The 20,437-nt window shown below is 38.5% G+C and overlaps 1 protein-coding gene across 1 annotated transcript in view; it reads left to right on the top strand.

Annotated features, from left to right (window-relative positions):
• The window catches only part of DUS1L (dihydrouridine synthase 1 like), a 63,485-nt gene that overhangs the window by 18,303 nt on the left and 24,745 nt on the right, over positions 1-20,437 (top strand). Inside the window, exons 9-12 of the mRNA XM_053705700.1 lie at positions 12,343-12,439; positions 12,632-12,720; positions 13,579-13,724; positions 20,155-20,192. Coding sequence (XP_053561675.1) covers positions 12,343-12,439; positions 12,632-12,720; positions 13,579-13,724; positions 20,155-20,192 — 370 coding nt within the window. The remainder of the gene's footprint in view (positions 1-12,342; positions 12,440-12,631; positions 12,721-13,578; positions 13,725-20,154; positions 20,193-20,437) is intronic.

Below are 20,437 nucleotides of genomic sequence, written 5' to 3'. Positions count from 1 at the left end.
AGAGCGTGCAGTTTTTGCATCGCTGACCCTAGATAATTATGGGGTTAATCATAATACTTTGGAAACGTTTGTTTTCTACAAAATTCATCATTAAAACCTATAAGGATTTTTGTTGCTAAATGATTTTAACCCCATAACGACCAAAAAAAGGTCCTTAACGACCAAGGAGGTACCCTGTACGTTGTTGATGTTTTAAAGCGGTGGAAGCAATCCTGATTGATATTGAGGCATCCTTCAATAACATATTTTAGCCATCCGATGCAAAGAGAGCCACTCTGTGGCCCTCTCTGCATCGATGATCATTGGTGGGTGGGCGGCCATCGATGGGAGGAAGGAGTCGGAGGGGGCTGGATCGCGGGCAGGTGTCACAGGGGCGCGGGGGAGGGAGTGGGTGGGAACGCTACACTATGGCACATTTCATTTAGTGCATACAGTGGGAGAAAGGACTGGGGAGTGTGGGCATTTCTAGCTAAGGGATTTGGTGGGGTTGGATATTGAGGGGGGCAGCTACACTACAGAAAATATTTAATTAGTTTGAGATAAAATATTTAATTAGTTTGAGATAAAATATGTTATTTTTTTTATAAACTGGGTACTGGCAGACATCTGCCAGTACCCAAGATGGCGCACAATAAGGTAGAGGGGGAGGGTTAGAGAGCTGTTTCGGGGAGGGGATCAGGGAGGTTGGGGGCTAAGGGGGGATCCTACACAGCAGAATATTTTTTTTGAATTTTTTTTTAAAACACACAAACAAAAAAAACTTTTATTTTAGTACTGGCAAACTCTGCCAGTACTTAAGATGGCGGGGACAATTGTGGGGTGGGGGAGGGAAGAGAGCTGTTTGGGAGGGATCAGGGGGTGGGATGTGTCAGGTGGGAGGCTGATCTCTACACTAAAGCTACAATTTAACCCTGCAAGCTCCCTACAAGTCACCTAATTAACCCCTTCACTGCTGGGCATAATACACGTGTGGTGCGCAGCTGCATTTAGCGGCCTTCTAATTACCAAAAAGCAACGCCAAAGCCATATGTCTGCTATTTCTGAACAAAGGGGATCCCAGAGAAGCTTTTGCAACAATTTGTGCCATAATTGCACAAGCTGTTTGTAAATAATTTCAGTGAGAAACCTAAAATTGTGAAAAATTTAAAGTTTTTTTTTATTTGATCGCATTTGGCGGTGAAATGGTGGCATGAAATATACCAAAATGGGCCTAGATCAATACTTGGGGTTGTCTACTACACTAAAGCTAAAATTAACCCTACAAGCTCCCTACATGCTCCCTAATTAACCCCTTCACTGCTAGGCATAATACACGTGTGGTGCGCAGCTGCATTTAGCGGCCTTCTAATTACCAAAAAGCAACGCCAAAGCCATATGTCTGCTATTTCTGAACAAAGGGGATCCCAGAGAAGCATTTACAACCATTTGTGCCGTAATTGCAAAAGCTGTTTGTAAATAATTTCAGTGAGAAACCTAAAGTTTGTGAAAAAGTGAACGATTTTTTTTATTTGTTCGCATTTGGCGGTTAAATAGTGGCATGAAATATACCAAAATGGGCCTAGATCAATACTATCGGTGGTCTTCTAAAAAAAAATATATACATGTCAAGGGGTATTCAAGGATTCCAGACAGATTGGTGTTCCAATGTAACTATCGCTAAATTTAAATAAAAAAAAAGTGGTTTGGAAATAGCAACATGCTACTTGTATTTATTGCCCTATAACTTGTAAACATTGGGTATTTCTGAACTCAGGACAAAATTTAGAAACTATTGAGCATAGGTGTTTTTTGATGGCTGTAGATGGGGGTCAAAGTTAGAAAAAGTGTGTGGTTTTTTTTTTCATCATATTTTATAATTGGTTTTTTTTTAGTAAATTATAAGATATGATGAAAATAATGGTATCTTTAGAAAGTCCATTTAATGGCGAGAAAAACTTAATATAATGTGTGTGGGTACAGTAAATGACTAGAAGTAAAATTACAGCTAAACACAAACACAGCAGAAATGTAAAAATACCACTGGTCCCAAACGGACAGAAAATGGAAAAGTGTTGTGGTCCTTAAGGGGTTAAAAGCTTTTCTAAATGATTGTGATCAACCTCTATGTGCTTCTCTTTTGAACAGGTGTTAAAGGGACATTAAACAGCTTTACGTTAACCCCTAGATGCCGTTAGGATGTTCCATGCCGTCCTTAAAGTGCTGGGCTTTTAACGCCTTTAGGATGGCATGGAACGTCTTAAAGGGACAGTCAACACCCAGAATTTTTGTTGTTTAAAAAGATAGATAATCCTTTTATTACCCATTCCTCAATTTTGCATAACCAACAGGGCTATATTAATATACTTTTTACCTCTGTGATTAACTTGTATCTAAGCCTCTGCAGACTGCTCCCTTACTTCAGTTCTTTTGACAGACTTGCATGTTAGCCAATCAGTGCTTACTCCTAGGTAACTTCACATGTGTGAGTACAATGTTATCTATATGACACACATGAACGAACGCCCTCTGGTGAAAAACTGTCAAAATGCATTCACATAAGACACTGCCTTCAATGTATAAGAAATTAGCATAGGAGCCTACCTAGGTTTAGCTTTTAACTAAGAATACCAAGTGAACAAAGCAAAATTGGTGATAAAAGTAAATTGGAAAGTAGTTTAAAATTACATTCCCTATCTGAATCATGAAAGTTTATTTTGGACTTGACTGTCCCTTTAACTTTTGCAGCATCCTGCCCCCCTCCTTGTGAAACTCTGGTGTATCCAACTAGGGGATGTGCCTAGCAACGCAGGCAGTCTCCCGGGAGCCAATTAGCACCGTTTGAAGTCACGTGATTGCAAAAGAGACTTAATCTGAAGGGGTTAAGTTTCTTTTGGATATTAACAATGGATATATACTACAATCCTTTATTTATAAAACAATTTATTTATCACTGTGTTAGATGAAGTCTTAAATTCAAGGACTCCAAAAATTCTTGTTAGCTCTTTATTAGATTTCTTCTGGAAAGATGTTATAGTGAGCGTCACCACTCTGGTTTCCCACACCTATTGACATTTACATAGTTTTGAAATGGTAATCACATTTTTTTCATGTTGATGTTATGATAAGAATCTTTCATCTTGTTCAGTCCTCTTCTCTGATTAATTTTCATTCCGTTTCCTAAGGACAGATCTCTGGAGACTGAATGTGATGTTTTTATGCTCTTCATATGAAGGTTTAAATAGATTCTGACTGAAGTTGAGTGTGCATATGTCTCCTTCCTGCTGTTGCTCTTGATGTCACAAGCTTGTTAAGCTGTGTGCTGTGCGGTTGAGCATTGTACATCCCGCTGTGTTTTCATAGACCTGTGTGTGCTGATTCCCCATCAATAAGGTGCTGTGTGTGACTTCTCTTTAGAGAGAAGAGGGACTCCCATACACGCCAAAATGTGATTCAGAAGGAAGGCAGCAAAATGCTGGGACTTTGTGCTTGACAACTCATTAGCAGAGTAGAGGACAGTGGGGGAAAATGCGTAAAAGTTAAACTCCAGAAAGTTCATCAGTTATGTAATGTGTTGCATCCCTGTTTGGCAGTCAGTGGTTTAAATGAGCTGTAACATTGCAGAGGTCTTTATTGCGCTTCTTTCTTTCCCAGATAGACTATACATTTGTACAAAAATTCTTGCTTTACTACATCACTCTGAATGGAGGGTGAGACAAGATTAGGTTGCCCTCTCCGATCTCTAGTTTCCAGAGACAATCAAGTTCTCTGTAGCTTGCTGCTTGGAGAGGCGCACCGGTGCACACAAATTTATCAAAACATTTCAAGTATTAATTTGCGCTGTTTAGAAGGATGAGCTGGGGTGGACTATGATGAATTTATCCACGAGAAAAAAGGAAGTTCTCTTGATTTATTATTTCAAACCCGTTTTTTTTTTTTTTTTTTTAAAGGTATTTCTCCAACATTGGTGTGTCCGGTCCACGGCGTCATCCATTACTTGTGGGATATTCTCCTCCCCTACAGGGAAAGGCAAGGAGAGCACACAGCAGAGCTGTCCATATAGCTCCCTCTCTAGCTCCGCCCCCCCAGTCATTCTCCTTGCCGCTCTGAACAAGTAGCATCTCCTCAGGGATGGTGAGGAGTTTGTGGTGTTAGTTGTAGTTTTTTATATCTTCTATCAAGAGTTTGTTATTTTAAAATAGTGCTGGCTTGTACTATTTACTCTACAACAGAAAAGTGATGAAGATTTCTGTTAAGAGGAATATGATTTTAGCACAAGTAACTAGAATCCATTGCTGTTACCACGCAGGACTGTTGAAACCAGAGAACTTCAGTTGGGGGTAACAGTTTGCAGACTCATCTGCTTCAGGTATGACTAGTCTCCTTCTAACAAACACAGGCTAATGCTAGATGACAGTCATTTTTCCCCTCAGGGAAAATGGTAAGCCATTTTTCTTTCACCTCAGCAAAAATGATAACAGGCTTCCCCTTTTTGATTTTTATGCTGGTAGACACTGTTAGGGGCAAAATCGATTGGTTTTTATTACAATATCATGGCATTTGAACTGTTTTATAAGCTCATATACACTTGGGAACGTTTTTTATTGATCTGGCATGTTTTAGACACCTAAATCTAGTCAGGAAGGCCCCTTCACTCTAGTGTGCTGAGGGAGGAAGCCTCATTTTGGTGCTTCAGCTGTGCAGTTGATTTCAAGGCAGTGCATGCAGTTTTCATGTGAGAGGGTCCTGTGACTCAGAAAGTGACTCCAGAAGGCTTATTTCTGTGGATGATTGACCCCTAAGGAAGGTAAAATGCTGCAGCAATACTGTAGCAGGGATTGTAGTGTATAAAAACGGTTAAATCCAACAATTAGCTCTGGTTTGCTTGTTTTAAGAGCTAGAGTCTCCATATTTGCTGTGCAATACTTTCTAAGCATTAAGACACTGGGGTCCAAATTTCATAAAAATCGGATATTGCCTTCATAGTTTTTTGAACATTCAGAAATAATAGATTCTATGGAAATGAAGATCTTCCTGACAGAAGTCAGAAAGTTAAAGCTTCTAAACGCTTGTCGAGTTCTTCATTCTATTCCTCAACCCTCCATAGCTCGGTGCATGGAAGTAATAGGACTAATGGTCGCAGCAATGGACGTGGTTCCTTTTTTGCTCGAATTCATCTAAGACCATTACAGCTGTTAATGCTCAATCAGTGGAATGGGGACTATACAGACTTGTCTCCCCAAATTCAAGTAGACCAGGTAACCAGGGACTCACTTCTCTGGTGGTTGACCCAGGATCACCTGTCTCAGGGAATGAGTTTCCGCAGACCGGAGTGGGTCATTGTCACGACCGACGCCAGCCTCTTGGGGTGGGGCGCGGTCTGGGACTCCCTGAAAGCTCAGGGCCTATGGTCTCGGGAAGAGTCGCTTCTCCCGATAAACATTTTGGAACTAAGAGCAATATTCAATGCGCTCCTGGCTTGACCTCAGCTAGCGAAAGCCAGGTTCATAAGATTTCAGTCGGACAACATAGCGACTGTTGCGTACATCAATCATCAGGGGGGAATAAAGAGTTCCCTAGCGATGAAGGAAGTAACCAAGATCATCCAATGGGCAGAGAATCACTCCTGCCATCTATCTGCTATTCACATCCCAGGAGTAGACAACTGGGAGGCGGACTATTTGAGTCGTCAGACTTTCCATCCGGGGGAGTGGGAACTCCACCCGGAGGTCTTTGCTCAGTTAACCCAATTGTGGGGCATTCCAGACATGGATCTAATGGCGTCCCGTCAGAACTTCAAGATTCCTTGTTACGGGTCCAGATCCAGGGATCCCAAGGCGATTCTAGTGGATGCATTAGTGGCGCCTTGGTCGTTCAACCTAGCGTATGTGTTTCCACCGTTTCCTCTCCTTCCCAGGCTCATAGCCAGGATCAAACAGGAAAAGGCCTCGGTGATTCTGATAGCTCCTGCGTGGCCACGCAGGACTTGGTATGCAGACCTGGTGAATATGTCATCGGCTCCACCATGGAAGCTACCTTTGAGACAGGATCTTCTAGTACAAGGTCCATTCGAACATCCAAATCTAGTTTCTATGCAGCTGACTGCTTGGAAATTGAACGCTTGATTTTATCCAAACGTGGGTTTTCGAATTCTGTGATAGATACTCTGGTCCAAGCCAGAAAACCTGTGACTAGAAAGATTTACCATAAAATATGGCGTAGATATATCTGTTGGTGTGAATCCAAGGGATTCTCCTGGAGTAAAATAAAAATTCCAAGGATTCTCTCCTTTCTCCAAGAAGGTTTGGATAAAGGGTTGTCCGCTAGTTCTCTAAAGGGACAGATTTCTGCTTTATCTGTATTGTTACACAAACGACTGGCAGCTGTGCCAGATGTACAAGCTTTTGTTCAGGCTTTGGTTAGAATCAAGCCTGTTTACAGAACCATGACTCCTCCTTGGAGTCTAAATTTAGTTCTTTCAGTTCTTCAAGGGGTTCCGTTTGAACCTTTACATTCCATAAATATTAAGTTATTATCTTGGAAAGTACTGTTTTTGGGTGCTATTTCTTCTGCTAGAAGAGTTTCTGAATTATCTGCTTTGCAGTGTAATCCACCCAATCTGGTTTTCCATTCAGATAAGGTTGTTTTGCGTACTAAGCCTGGTTTTCTTCCAAAAGTTGTTTCCAACAAGAATATTAACCAGGAAATAGTTGTTCCTTCTCTGTGTCCGAAACCAGTTTCAAAGAAGGAACGTTTATTACACAATTTAGATTTTGTTCGTGCTTTAAAGTTCTATTTAGAAGCAACAAAAGATTTTAGACAAACCTCATCTTTGTTTGTCGTTTACTCTGGTAAGAGGAGAGATCAAAAAGCTACTGCTACCTCTCTCTCTTTCTGGCTAAAAAGCATTATCCGATTGGCCTATGAGACTGCCGGACGACAGCCTCCTGACCGAATCACAGCTCACTCTACTAGGGCTGTGGCTTCCACATGGGCCTACAAGAACGAGGCTTCTGTTGATCAGATATGTAAGGCAGCGACTTGGTATTCTCTGCACACTTTTGCCAAATTCTACAAATTTGATACTTATGCTTCTTCGGAGGCTATTTTTGGGAGAAAGGTTTTGCAAGCCGTGGTGCCTTCCATTTAGGTAACCTGATTTGCTCCCTCCCTTCATCCGTGTCCTAAAGCTTTGGTATTGGTTCCCACAAGTAATGGATGACGCCGTGGACCGGACACACCAATGTTGGAGAAAACAGAATTTATGCTTACCTGATAAATTACTTTCTCCAACGGTGTGTCCGGTCCACGGCCCGCCCTGGTTTTCCTAATCAGGTTGAAATTTTTTTTTGTCTTTATACACTACAGTCACCACGGCACCCTATAGTTTCTCCTTTTTCTCCTAACCGTCGGTCGAATGACTGGGGGGCAGAGCTAGAGGGGGAGCTATATGGACAGCTCTGCTGTGTGCTCTCCTTGCCTTTCCCTGTAGGGGAGGAGAATATCCCACAAGTAATGGATGACGCCGTGGACCGGACACACCGTTGGAGAAAGTAATTTATCAGGTAAGCATAAATTCTGTTTTTTTGTCATCTTCTAGAAATCTATTACATTTGCGTTTTACATGGGGTAAATTTGCACATTACTTTTGGTGTGTTACTACAATACATTTTTACTTTAACTTTGTTATAATAATGACCCTATATAACTGTAGCACATTCAAATTGTTAATATAATTTTTGTTCTTTGAGGGGCATTTTTGCATTCTATATTTGGCATATGTATCTAGCTAGTACTCCATCAGAAATAGATGTGAACATGACACAAGCTCAAAGACATAATGATTTATAATGCTGTTCTCCACAGTACCTATGGAGAACTATAATACCTGAATTTGACAACTTTGCGCTTTTCAAAAATGATAAATTGGTAACTGGGCGTAATGCTAAGATGGGCTCTAGGAAATGCGACTAAAATGAGCAAATGTAACCCTTTTTAAGTGCACACAGTGAGAGGGATGTATAGTTGCACTTTGCATTAACAAATCAGGGGATTCAGTTGTATGCAGATTTACAGGTGTTTTGCTTTTTAATTTAAGTATAGGAAAAATTACAATCTAAATAAACATCGTGAAAGTTAAGAGGCAAAATAATGAAATTTACATTGGTGCATTGCGAATCACCTAGTGCTGCATCTACATTAAATCATTAATATAGATATTTGTTAGAACTGGTTTGTAGATCTATTGATTGTGAGTTTATATGGGTGTTGGAAGTGTAATCCGTTACATTTTGATAAGATAACAGATAAGAACATAATATGGTTCAGGATAACAGCAGATTTTGCTTCTTTACCAACTGTAATCTGTGACACTTATCATACTGCTTTTTTTCCCTTTTTAAATTCTTAATTTTCTTTACTTTTTAATTAATTTGCCAGTTAATTACTGATTAAAGGGTTAGTAGATCATTCTCTATAAAATGTTTGTGTAGTGAAACAACTTTGCAATTCTTTTGATTTCGGACTGAATTTGCTTTTTTCCTTCTGCTTCAAAGCCACTAGAGAAGCTGGAGTGCAGTCTGTGGAATGCAGAATCCTGACCCTCGTTTAGGCTGTACAGTGATTGGTGGATATGTGCAGGAGCTCATTTATATCTGTCCCAAAGTGGCCACAGTAAAAGAGTGGAGAATACAATATTCATGAAGCTTTTAAATTGGAAGGTGTCCATAGATTGCAAAACAATGCACATTTTGCTTGCAAAAGATAGTATTAAATGTGTTTTAAACCTTTGTTTTGCATACAGATCTTTTGCAATATAGTGATTGATTTCTGATGCGTTTATAAAAATGACTTTACTGACCCTTTAAAGGGACTCCTTTACTAAAAGAGTACTCCTTTAGTAAAAACAAATATGCTAAACCTAAAAAGAAACAGATTTTGTGAAAAAACATTAAACAAATTACTTGTTTCTTTGATGTAAGTGGTAAGAGTCCATGAGCTAGTGACATGGGATATACATTCCTACCAGGAGGGGGCAAAGTTTTCCAAACCTCAAAATGCCTTTAAATACACCTCCCACCTCACTCATACCTTAGTTTTACAAACGTTGCCTTCGTTGGAGGATGGTGAAGATAGTTGTGCTTGATTTTCTTCTGTGAAAGTCGCTTCTAAGCATTTTGAAGCCCAATTCCTCTCAAAGGACAGTGTTTGTCTGAGGGGTGTGAAGGGAGTATTGCCTGATGATGACATGTTTTCACCTATGGGAAATCTATTCTAAGGCTCTCTGTAAATTCGGTCGTGGGGATTCATCTGCCACCTCCCTTTACAGATCGACATTCTACTCCTCTACCATTACCTCTGCTGATATGTTTCAGTTTTGGTTGGCTGTCTGCTATATGGATGGGTGTCTTCAGGTAAGTATATATTATTTTTTAAGACACTCTCAGCTATGTTTGGCACTTTATATTTTAAAGTTTTAATATATATTGGATATATTTGCCATGAGTCAGGTCTATGTTTGTTAATTTCCCTTTGCAGCCTAACAGTTTCAGCATGGGAATTATGTTTTTGGGAGAAATTTAGTAATTTTTTTTCTTACCTGGGGTTCCAGCTAGTTCGGACTTTGTTTTTTTCAAATTTTCGCAGGCAAATTAGACCCGCGATGGCACAAAATGCTTCTACTTATTGCTTCATTCTTGGAGCAAATATTTTCGGCGTGGAGGTTGTGACGCGCGTCACGTCATCACTTGCGTCTTTGTTGAAGCAAATTTCTTTGCCGCAAAGTCGCACTTGTCACGCTAGTCGTGTCATTTCTTGTTAACTTTTGCGCCAAAAGTTTTCTCTGCATTTGTATTCTCCAATTTGTTTAGTCTAAAACGGTTGCTTCAAAGGCATCAAAGCACACCATATATAATACCTTGGGGTGTCAACATTTCAAAATAAATAAAAAATGTGGTATACGATAGGCTCCAAACTAATGATAGGCCTATCAGAAGAAATACTCTCACTTGATTTGAATGGAATTTTTTTTGGCTAAAACGGTTGCATCAAAGCACACATATACAATACCTTGGGGTGTCAGCATTTCAAAAATATACACTTTCATGGCAATAAATAAAAATGGGGTATGTGATAGGCCCCAAACCAAAGATAGGCCTATTAGAAGAAATACTCTCACTTTTAACTAAATTTACAAGTCATAAAATTGGAACAGAACCTTCCCAAAATCCTGGCAAACCTATGCATGGGGGGCATAGGTGTACTCAGGAGGTCTTGCAGAAAACAACCTGGAGTGTTTTTTTGCAATAACTTACAACAGGCTCTCCTAAATCATAGCCAAAAAGCAATGTGTGTGTAAAAATGAAAAAAATACCACCACACAATTTCTCCAATTTTTTTGGCTAAAACAGTTGCATCAAAGACATCTAAACACACCATATACAATACCTTGGGGTCTCAACTTCTGAAATATATGCACATTCATGGTGAACAAATAAATTGGAGCATGTAAAAAAAAAAAAGCTCCCCAAAAGAAGATAGTCAAAGAAGATATGTTAAATTTGAAAAAATCACAAACATGTCAGAAGTTTGGCATTGCAAACCCCAAGAAACCTATGCATAGGTGGTATCAATGTAATCAAGAGATCTTGCTGAACAAATATTGGGGTGTCCTTTGGCAGTAACACATAACAGGAACTGAGAATTCATGCCTAAAGTACAATTTGTGTGAAAAATAACACAAAATAATGACTACCCAAAAGTTTGACAAAGACTGGTGGTTGAATTAGTTAAAATACCAGCATTTGAAATACCCTAGGGTGTCTACTTTAAAAAAATGTTTTCATGGGGGTAAATTACATTGGCCTTCTTCAGAAATGACCTAAATAGAACATGGGTGCATGATGACAAATGTGAAAATTCCAAGTTGGAAAACTGGAATTTGCCCGCTAAAAAATAAGGCCTTTTTGCCCCCTGAGAACCTAACAAACCTATTCATGGGTGGCATCACTGTACTCAGGAGATGTTGTTGAACACATATTGAGGTGTTTTTTTTTTTGCAGTAACACATAACAGGAACTAAGAATTCATGCCTAAAGTATAATGTGTGTGAAAAATAACACAAAACAATGACTACCCAAAAGTTTGACAAAGACTGGTGGTTGAATTAGTGCATGGAAAGTGTTAAAATATCAGCATTTGAAATACCCTAGGGTGTCTACTTTTTCAAAAATATATGGTTTGATGGGGGTAAATTACATTGGCCGGCTTCAGAAATGACCTAAATAGGACATGGGGGTATGATGACAAATGTGAAAATTCCAAGTTGAAAAACTGGAATGCGCCCCCTAAAAATAAAGCCTTTTAGCCCACAGAGAACCCAACACACACATACATGGGTGGTATCACTGTACTCGGAAGATGTTGCTGAACACATATTGGGGTGTTATTTGGCAGTAACCCTTAACATTCTCAGTAAATGTATTCTTAAATTGCTATTTTGTCAAAAAATCACTTTTTTATTTTCTTCTTTCAAACTTTGGCATAGATTGGTGGTAAAATGGTTGCATGAAAAGAGTCAAAATACCCCAAGTTTAATACCTTAGGTTGTCTTCTTTTTTAAAATATATACATGTGAAGGGTTTTTCATCGATTCCTGACAGATATCAGTGTTCCAATGTAACGCTAATTTTGAATTTTGAAAAATGGTTTTGAAATAGCAAAGTGCTACTTGTACTTATTGCCCTATAACTTGCCAAAGAAACAAAGAACATGTAAAGATTGGGTATTTCTAAACTCAGGACAAAATTTAGAAACTATTTAGCATGGGAGTTTTTTGGTGGTTGTAGAAGTGTAGCAGATTTTGGGGGTCAAATATAGAAAAAGTGTGTGCGTTTTCCATTCTTTCCTCATATTTTATAAAAAAATTTACAGCAAATTATAAGATATGATGAAAATAATGGTATTGTTAGAAAGTCCATTTAATGGCAAGAAAAACGGTATATAATATGTGGGTACAGTAAATGAGTAAGAAAATAATTACAGCTAAACACAAACACAGCAGAAATGTAAAAATAGCCTTGGCCCCAAACGGACAGAAAATGAAAAAGTGTTGTGGTCATTAAGGGGTTAAGCACTTCAGTTACCTTTTTTGTATAAAGATTAAGCAACTTTAAAATAAATAACATTTAAAAAAAAAATTGTTATGAAGAAAGGGGCCCACAAAAGTCATAAAGCGGCCCTGGGGAGCACAAATAGGCTGCTCATTGCTAGGTGTTGGGAACATAGCTGTTTTATCAGTGGGCAAGATATATCATATTTTCAAATATTGTAAATTGTAACAGGTTTTTCACCTTTGTTTTCCATTAGTCTCCAGATTTATCAAGACCTACGTGAGGATCTGGCAAAAGTAAAAACTCTGGAAGGAGTCATTGCGGTTAACCAAGAATTGAAGCGTAGGTGTCAGGTATGTGAATCGTGCAGTATCGTAGTATTTACACAAGGAGATGGAATATTTCACATGAGATATATACACACACTCAATGTACTGTACAATTCTACTATTTTTGCTAGAATTAGAACCATTGTAAGAAATTATGACCCATGCATATTTTTACTTGTAATATTTCAGTAATCATATGTATTTGCTCTCTTCCAGGAAGAACAGCCCAATCAGAACAAAGGTGAAGAGGCCAAAGGAGCATTGCCTTTCCCCCATTGGATCTGCCAACCTTATGTTCGCCCACCGTAAGTGTCCAATCATTAATATAGATCTTATGCATGTGTAAATAGAATAAATACATTTTATACATTGCTAAATGTTTAGATCAGTAATGTAGAACTGGAAGCCACATATGGCCTTTGAACATTCACCTTTTGGCTACCATATGCTTTTTTATAACCGTTGCACTTCCTTTTGATTAGGAAGATAGATTTGGGGAGACTAAATGAGGTTGATGAGCTTACGTGATTCTTCTATTAATTATTTTATATATAAAGCACAAACCTATTGCACATGGCTATGATGATAGGTATGTAATAGCAAAGTACAATAAAGACTTATTATATGAACTGTGAAGTGTAGAGGACTGCATGAGTCACTGTTTATAGTAAATTACTTTTACGTTAGATCGTCTACAGGACAGATGGACTTAAAGGACCAGTAAATCAACAAGTGCATGATAAAAAGAAAATGCAATAGCACTTAGTCTGATTTTCAAATAAGTTGTAGATTTTTTTTTTTCCAGACTAATTTCATAGTTATGTCTATTTCCTCTCCTGTATCATGTGACAGCCATCAGCCAATCACAAATGCATATACGTGTATTATGTGAATTCTTGCACATGCTCAGTTGGAGCTTGTGACTCGGTGTAAATCTAAAAAGACTGTGCACATTTTTGTTAATGGAAGTAAATTTGAAAGTTGTTTTAAAATTGCATGCTTTATCTGAATCATGAAAGTTTAATTTTAACTTGAGTGTCCCTTTAAATGCTTTATTAGAAGACTTTATATAACTTCCCTGCTTGTTATATACTATAAGAATCCTTAATTCCTAAAATGTTTCCATATCTTAGATTCCTCTGACTTTATATTTGTGTCTCAAGGCCAAAGGATGTTATGAATGAGGAGAACAATGTGCGAGGGAAGCGAGTGCTGGATGAGGAGGAAGAAGGGAACACAGAGCTATCAAAGAACAAACTGAAAAAGAAACTGCGCAACCCAAATAAAAGCTTTGACCCATCTGTAAAACGTGAGTAATGTTCCTGTTATTTACTTTTGTAAATCAGTAATAGTTTGAAGCCGTAGACTTAAAGGAATAGTCTAGTCAAAATTAAACTTTCATGATTCAGATAGAGCTTGCGATTTTAAGCAACTTTCTAATTTAATCCTCTTAATTTCTTTCATGTAATTAGCAAGAGTCCATGAGCTAGTGACGTATGGGATATACATTCCTACCAGGAGGGGCAAAGTTTCCCAAACCTTAAAATGCCTATAAATACACCCCTCACCACACCCACAAATCAGTTTTACAAACTTTGCCTCCAAGGGAGGTGGTGAAGTAAGTTTGTGCTAGATTCTACGTTGATATGCGCTCCGCAGCAAGTTGGAGCCCGGTTTTCCTCTCAGCGTGCAGTGAATGTCAGAGGGATGTGAAGAGAGTATTGCCTATTGAATGCAGTGATCTCCTTCTACGGGGTCTATTTCATAAGGTTCTCTGTTATCGGTCGTAGAGATTCATCTCTTACCTCCCTTTTCAGATCGACGATATACTCTTATATTTACCATTTCCTCTACTGATTCTCGTTTCAGTACTGGTTTGGCTTTCTACAAACATGTAGATGAGTGTCCTGGGGTAAGTAAGTCTTATTTTCTGTGACACTCTAAGCTATGGTTGGGCACTTTATTTATAAAGTTCTAAATATATGTATTCAAACATTTATTTGCCTTGACTCAGAATGTTCAACTTTCCTTATTTCCAGACAGTCAGTTTCATATTTGGGATTATGCTTTAAATTATCATATTTTTTCTTACCTCAAAAATTTGACTTTTTTCCCTGTGGGCTGTTAGGCTCGCGGGGGCTGAAAATGCTTCATTTTATTGCGTCATTCTTGGCGCGGACTTTTTTGGCGCAAAAATTCTTTTCCGTTTCCGGCGTCATACGTGTCGCCGGAAGTTGCGTCATTTTTGACGTTATTTTGCGCCAAAAATGTCGGCGTTCCGGATGTGGCGTCATTTTTGGCGCCAAGAGCATTTAGGCGCCAAATAATGTGGGCGTCTTATTTGGCGCCAAAAAATATGGGCGTCGCTTTTGTCTCCACATTATTTCAGTCTCATTTTTCATTTGCTTCTGGTTGCTAGAAGCTTGATGTTTGGCATTTTTTTCCCATTCCTGAAACTGTCTTATAAGGAATTTGATCTATTTTGCTTTATATGTTGTTTTTCTCTTACATATTGCAAGATGTCTCACGTTGCATCTGAGCCAGAAGATACTACAGGAAAACCACTGCCTGCTGGATCTACCAAAGCTAAGTGTATCTGCTGTAAACTTTTGGTAGCTATTCCTCCAGCTGTTGTTTGTAATAATTGTCATGACAAACTTGTTAAAGCAGATAATATTTCCTTTAGTGATGTACCATTGCCTGTTGCAGTTCCTTCAACATCTAAGGTACAGAATGTTCCTGATAACATAAGAGATTTTGTTTCTGAATCCATAAAGAAGGCTTTGTCTGTTATTTCTCCTTCTAGTAAACGTAAAAAGTCTTTTAAATCTTCTCTCTCTACAGATGAATTTTTAAATGAACACCATCATTCTGATTCTTTGGACTCTTCTGGTTCAGAGGATTCTATCTCAGAGATTGATGCTGATAAATCTTCATATTTATTTAAGATGGAATTTATTCGCTCTTTACTTAAAGAAGTACTAATTGCTTTAGAAATAGAGGATTCTAGTCCTCTTGATACTAATTCTATACGTTTGGATAAGGTTTTTAAAGCTCCTGCGGTTATTCCAGAAGTCTTTCCTGTTCCTAATGCTATTTCTGCAGTAATTGCTAAGGAATGGGATAAATTGGGTAATTTATTTACTCCTTCTAAACGTTTTAAACAATTATATCCTGTTCCGCTTGACAGGTTAGAATTTTGGGACAAAATCCCTAAAGTTGATGGGGCTATTTCTACCCTTGCTAAACGTACTACCATTCCTACATCAGATGTTACCTCGTTTAAGGATCCTTTAGATAGAAAAATGGAATCTTTTCTAAGAAAAGCTTATCTATGTTCAGGTAATCTTCTTAGACCTGCTATATCATTGGCTGATGTTGCTGCAGCTTCAACTTTTTGGTTGGAAACTCTAGCGCAACAAGTAACAAATCGTGATTCTCATGATATTATTATTCTTCTCCAGCATGCTAATAATTTCATCTGTGATGCCATTTTTGATATTATTAGAGTTGATGTTAGATTTATGTCTCTGGCTATCTTAGCCAGAAGAGCTTTATGGCTTAAGACCTGGAATGCTGATATGGCTTCTAAATCAACTCTACTTTCCATTTCTTTCCAGGGAAACAAATTATTTGGTTCTCAGTTGGATTCTATTATTTCAACTGTTACTGGTGGGAAAGGAACTTTTTTACCACAGGATAAAAAGTCTAAAGGTAAAAACAGGGCTAACAATCGTTTTCGTTCCTTTCGTTTCAACAAAGACCAAAAGCCTGATCCTTCGTCCTCAGGAGCAGTTTCAGTTTGGAAACCATCTCCAGTCTGGAATAAATCCAAGCCTGCTAGAAAGGCAAAGCCTGCTTCTAAGTTCACATGAAGGTACGGCCCTCATTCCAGTTCAGCTGGTAGGGGGCAGGTTACGTTTTTTCAAAGAAATTTGGATCAATTCTGTTCACAATCTTTGGATTCAGAACATTGTTTCAGAAGGGTACAGAATTGGTTTCAAGATGAGACCTCCTGCAAAGAGATTTTTTCTTTCCCATGTCCCAGTAAATCCAGTGAAAGCTCAAGCATTTCTGAATTGTGTTTCAGATCTAGAGTTGGCTGGAGTAATTATGCCAGTTCCAGTTCCGGAACAGGGGATGGGGTTTTATTCAAATCTCTTCATTGTACCAAAGAAGGAGAATTCCTTCAGACCAGTTCTGGATCTAAAATTATTGAATAGTTATGTAAGGATACCAACGTTCAAGATGGTAACTGTAAGGACTATATTGCCTTTTGTTCAGCAAGGGAATTATATGTCCACAATAGATTTACAGGATGCATATCTGCATATTCCGATTCATCCAGATCATTATCAGTTCCTGAGATTCTCTTTTCTAGACAAGCATTACCAATTTGTGGCTCTACCGTTTGGCCTTGCTACAGCTCCAAGAATTTTCACAAAGATTCTCGGTGCCCTTCTGTCTGTAATCAGAGAACAGGGTATTGTGGTATTTCCTTATTTGGACGATATCTTGGTACTTGCTCAGTCTTTACATTTAGCAGAGTCTCATACGAATCGACTTGTGTTGTTTCTTCAAGATCATGGTTGGAGGATCAATTTACCAAAAAGTTCTTTGATTCCTCAAACAAGGGTCACCTTTCTGGGTTTCCAGATAGATTCAGTGTCCATGACTCTGTCTTTAACAGACAAGAGACGTCTAAAATTGATTACAGCCTGTCGAAACCTTCAGTCTCAATCATTCCCTTCGGTAGCCTTATGCATGGAAATTCTAGGTCTTATGACTGCTGCATCGGACGCGATTCCCTTTGCTCGTTTTCACATGCGACCTCTTCAGCTCTGTATGCTGAATCAATGGTGCAGGGATTACACGAAGATAAATCAATTAATATCTTTAAAACCGATTGTTCGGCACTCTCTAACGTGGTGGACAGATCACCTTCGTTTAATTCAGGGGGCTTCTTTTGTTCTTCCGACCTGGACTGTAATTTCAACAGATGCAAGTCTCACAGGTTGGGGAGCTGTGTGGGGATCTCTGACGGCACAAGGAGTTTGGGAATCTCAGGAGGTGAGATTACCGATCAATATCTTGGAACTCCGTGCAGTTTTCAGAGCTCTTCAGTTTTGGCCTCTTCTGAAGAGAGAATCGTTCATTTGTTTTCAGACAGACAATGTCACAACTGTGGCATACATCAATCATCAAGGAGGGACTCACAGTCCTCTGGCTATGAAAGAAGTATCTCGAATTTTGGTTTGGGCGGAATCCAGCTCCTGTCTAATCTCTGCGGTTCATATCCCAGGTGTAGACAATTGGGAAGCGGATTATCTCAGTCGCCAAACGTTGCATCCGGGAGAATGGTCTCTTCACCCAGAGGTATTTCTTCAGATTGTTCAAATGTGGGGGCTCCCAGAGATAGATCTGATGGCCTCTCATCTAAACAAGAAACTTCCCAGGTATCTGTCCAGATCCCGGGATCCTCAGGCGGAGGCAGTGGATGCATTATCACTTCCTTGGAAGTATCATCCTGCCTATATCTTTCCGCCTCTAGTTCTTCTTCCAAGAGTAATCTCCAAGATTCTGAGGGAATGCTCGTTTGTTCTGCTAATAGCTCCGGCATGGCCTCACAGGTTTTGGTATGCGGATCTTGTCCGGATGGCATCTTGCCAACCATGGACTCTTCCGTTAAGACCAGACCTTCTGTCACAAGGTCCTTTTTTCCATCCGGATCTGAAATCCTTAAATTTAAAGGTATGGAGATTGAACGCTTGATTCTTGGTCATAGAGGTTTCTCTGACTCCGTGATTAATACTATGTTACAGGCTCGTAAATCTGTATCTCGAGAGATATATTATAGAGTCTGGAAGACTTATATTTCTTGGTGTCTTTCTCATCATTTTTCTTGGCATTCTTTTAGAATACCGAGAATTTTACAGTTTCTTCAGGATGGTTTAGATAAGGGTTTGTCCGCGAGTTCTTTGAAAGGACAAATCTCCGCTCTTTCTGTTCTTTTTCACAGAAAGATTGCTATTCTTCCTGATATTCATTGTTTTGTACAAGCTTTGGTTCGTATAAAACCTGTCATTAAGTCAATTTCTCCTCCTTGGAGTTTGAATTTGGTTCTGGGAGCTCTTCAAGCTCCTCCGTTTGAACCTATGCATTCATTGGACATTAAATTACTTTCTTGGAAAGTTTTGTTCCTTTTGGCCATCTCTTCTGCTAGAAGAGTTTCTGAATTATCTGCTCTTTCGTGTGAGTCTCCTTTTCTGATTTTTCATCAGGATAAGGCGGTGTTGCGAACTTCTTTTGAATTTTTACCTAAAGTTGTGAATTCCAACAACATTAGTAGAGAAATTGTGGTTCCTTCATTATGTCCTAATCCTAAGAATTCTAAGGAGAAATCATTGCATTCTTTGGATGTTGTTAGAGCTTTGAAATATTATGTTGAAGCTACGAAATCTTTCCGTAAGACTTCTAGTCTATTTGTTATCTTTTCCGGTTCTAGGAAAGGCCAGAAAGCTTCTGCCATTTCTTTGGCATCTTGGTTGAAATCTTTAATTCATCTTGCCTATGTTGAGTCGGGTAAAATTCCGCCTCAGAGAATTACAGCTCATTCTACTAGGTCAGTATCTACTTCCTGGGCGTTTAGGAATGAAGCTTCGGTTGACCAGATCTGCAAAGCAGCAACTTGGTCCTCTTTGCATACTTTTACTAAATTCTACCATTTTGATGTATTTTCTTCTTCTGAAGCAGTTTTTGGTAGAAAAGTTCTTCAGGCAGCGGTTTCAGTTTGAATCTTCTGCTTATGTTTTTTGTTAAACTTTATTTTGGGTGTGGATTATTTTCAGCAGGAATTGGCTGTCTTTATTTTATCCCTCCCTCTCTAGTGACTCTTGTGTGGAAAGATCCACATCTTGGGTAGTCATTATCCCATACGTCACTAGCTCATGGACTCTTGTTAATTACATGAAAGAAAACATAATTTATGTAAGAACTTACCTGATAAATTCATTTCTTTCATATTAACAAGAGTCCATGAGGCCCACCCTTTTTTGTGGTGGTTATGACTTTTTTGTATAAAGCACAATTATTCCAATTCCTTATTTTATATGCTTCGCACTTTTTTTCTTATCACCCCACTTCTTGGCTATTCGTTAAACTGATTTGTGGGTGTGGTGAGGGGTGTATTTATAGGCATTTTAAGGTTTGGGAAACTTTGCCCCTCCTGGTAGGAATGTATATCCCATACGTCACTAGCTCATGGACTCTTGTTAATATGAAAGAAATGAATTTATCAGGTAAGTTCTTACATAAATTATGTTTTTCTTTGTTCTCTTGACATCTTTATTTAAAAAGCAGGAATGTAAGATTAGGAACTGAGCCAAAAATGGGGACGGCTCCTAAGCTTAAATTCTTGATTTTTTTAAATAAAGATACCAAGAGAACAAAGAAATTTATAATATGAGTTAATTAGAAAGTTGCTTAAAATTGCATGCTCTAAGTCATGAAAGTTTAAGTAGACATACAGGTTTAAAACTTGTGTAGCTCTAAATAAATTTTAAAGGCCAGACAAAATTATTGTTATATCAGCTGCCAACCTCATTTGTTAAAATTCTGAGAATTATGTTAATTGCACCTTCAACATTTAGCATCCAACTTGCAAGTAACTACCACAATAGATCATGTATGTTACACGAGAAGCCATGAAACATTGTTTGATTTCTTTCTTTATATTTCAGCTAAATATGCAAAATGTGACCAGTGTGGAAATCCCAAGGTACGTGTGCGTCTGTCTGTTGTTTTTCTCCTATTTTATATAATGTGCATAGAAAATGAGAGGAGTGCATCTACCACATAGCATACATTTAAAAGGGATTTTGAACTGGAAATAAATGCAAGAAAGAATCATTTATTTAGCCTGACAATAATATGTAATTTAAAAAAAAAAATATATTGGGTGTTTTAATATTGAAAATAGAAGGGTAATTTTTATAGTGTCCATAATGTAGTGCACACAGCAAT

Source organism: Bombina bombina, chromosome 1 (assembly GCF_027579735.1).
Source record: "Bombina bombina isolate aBomBom1 chromosome 1, aBomBom1.pri, whole genome shotgun sequence".
Lineage (NCBI taxonomy): Eukaryota > Metazoa > Chordata > Amphibia > Anura > Bombinatoridae > Bombina > Bombina bombina.
Note: the sequence above shows the minus strand (reverse complement) of the source record. Positions and strands in the feature narration are given on the sequence as shown.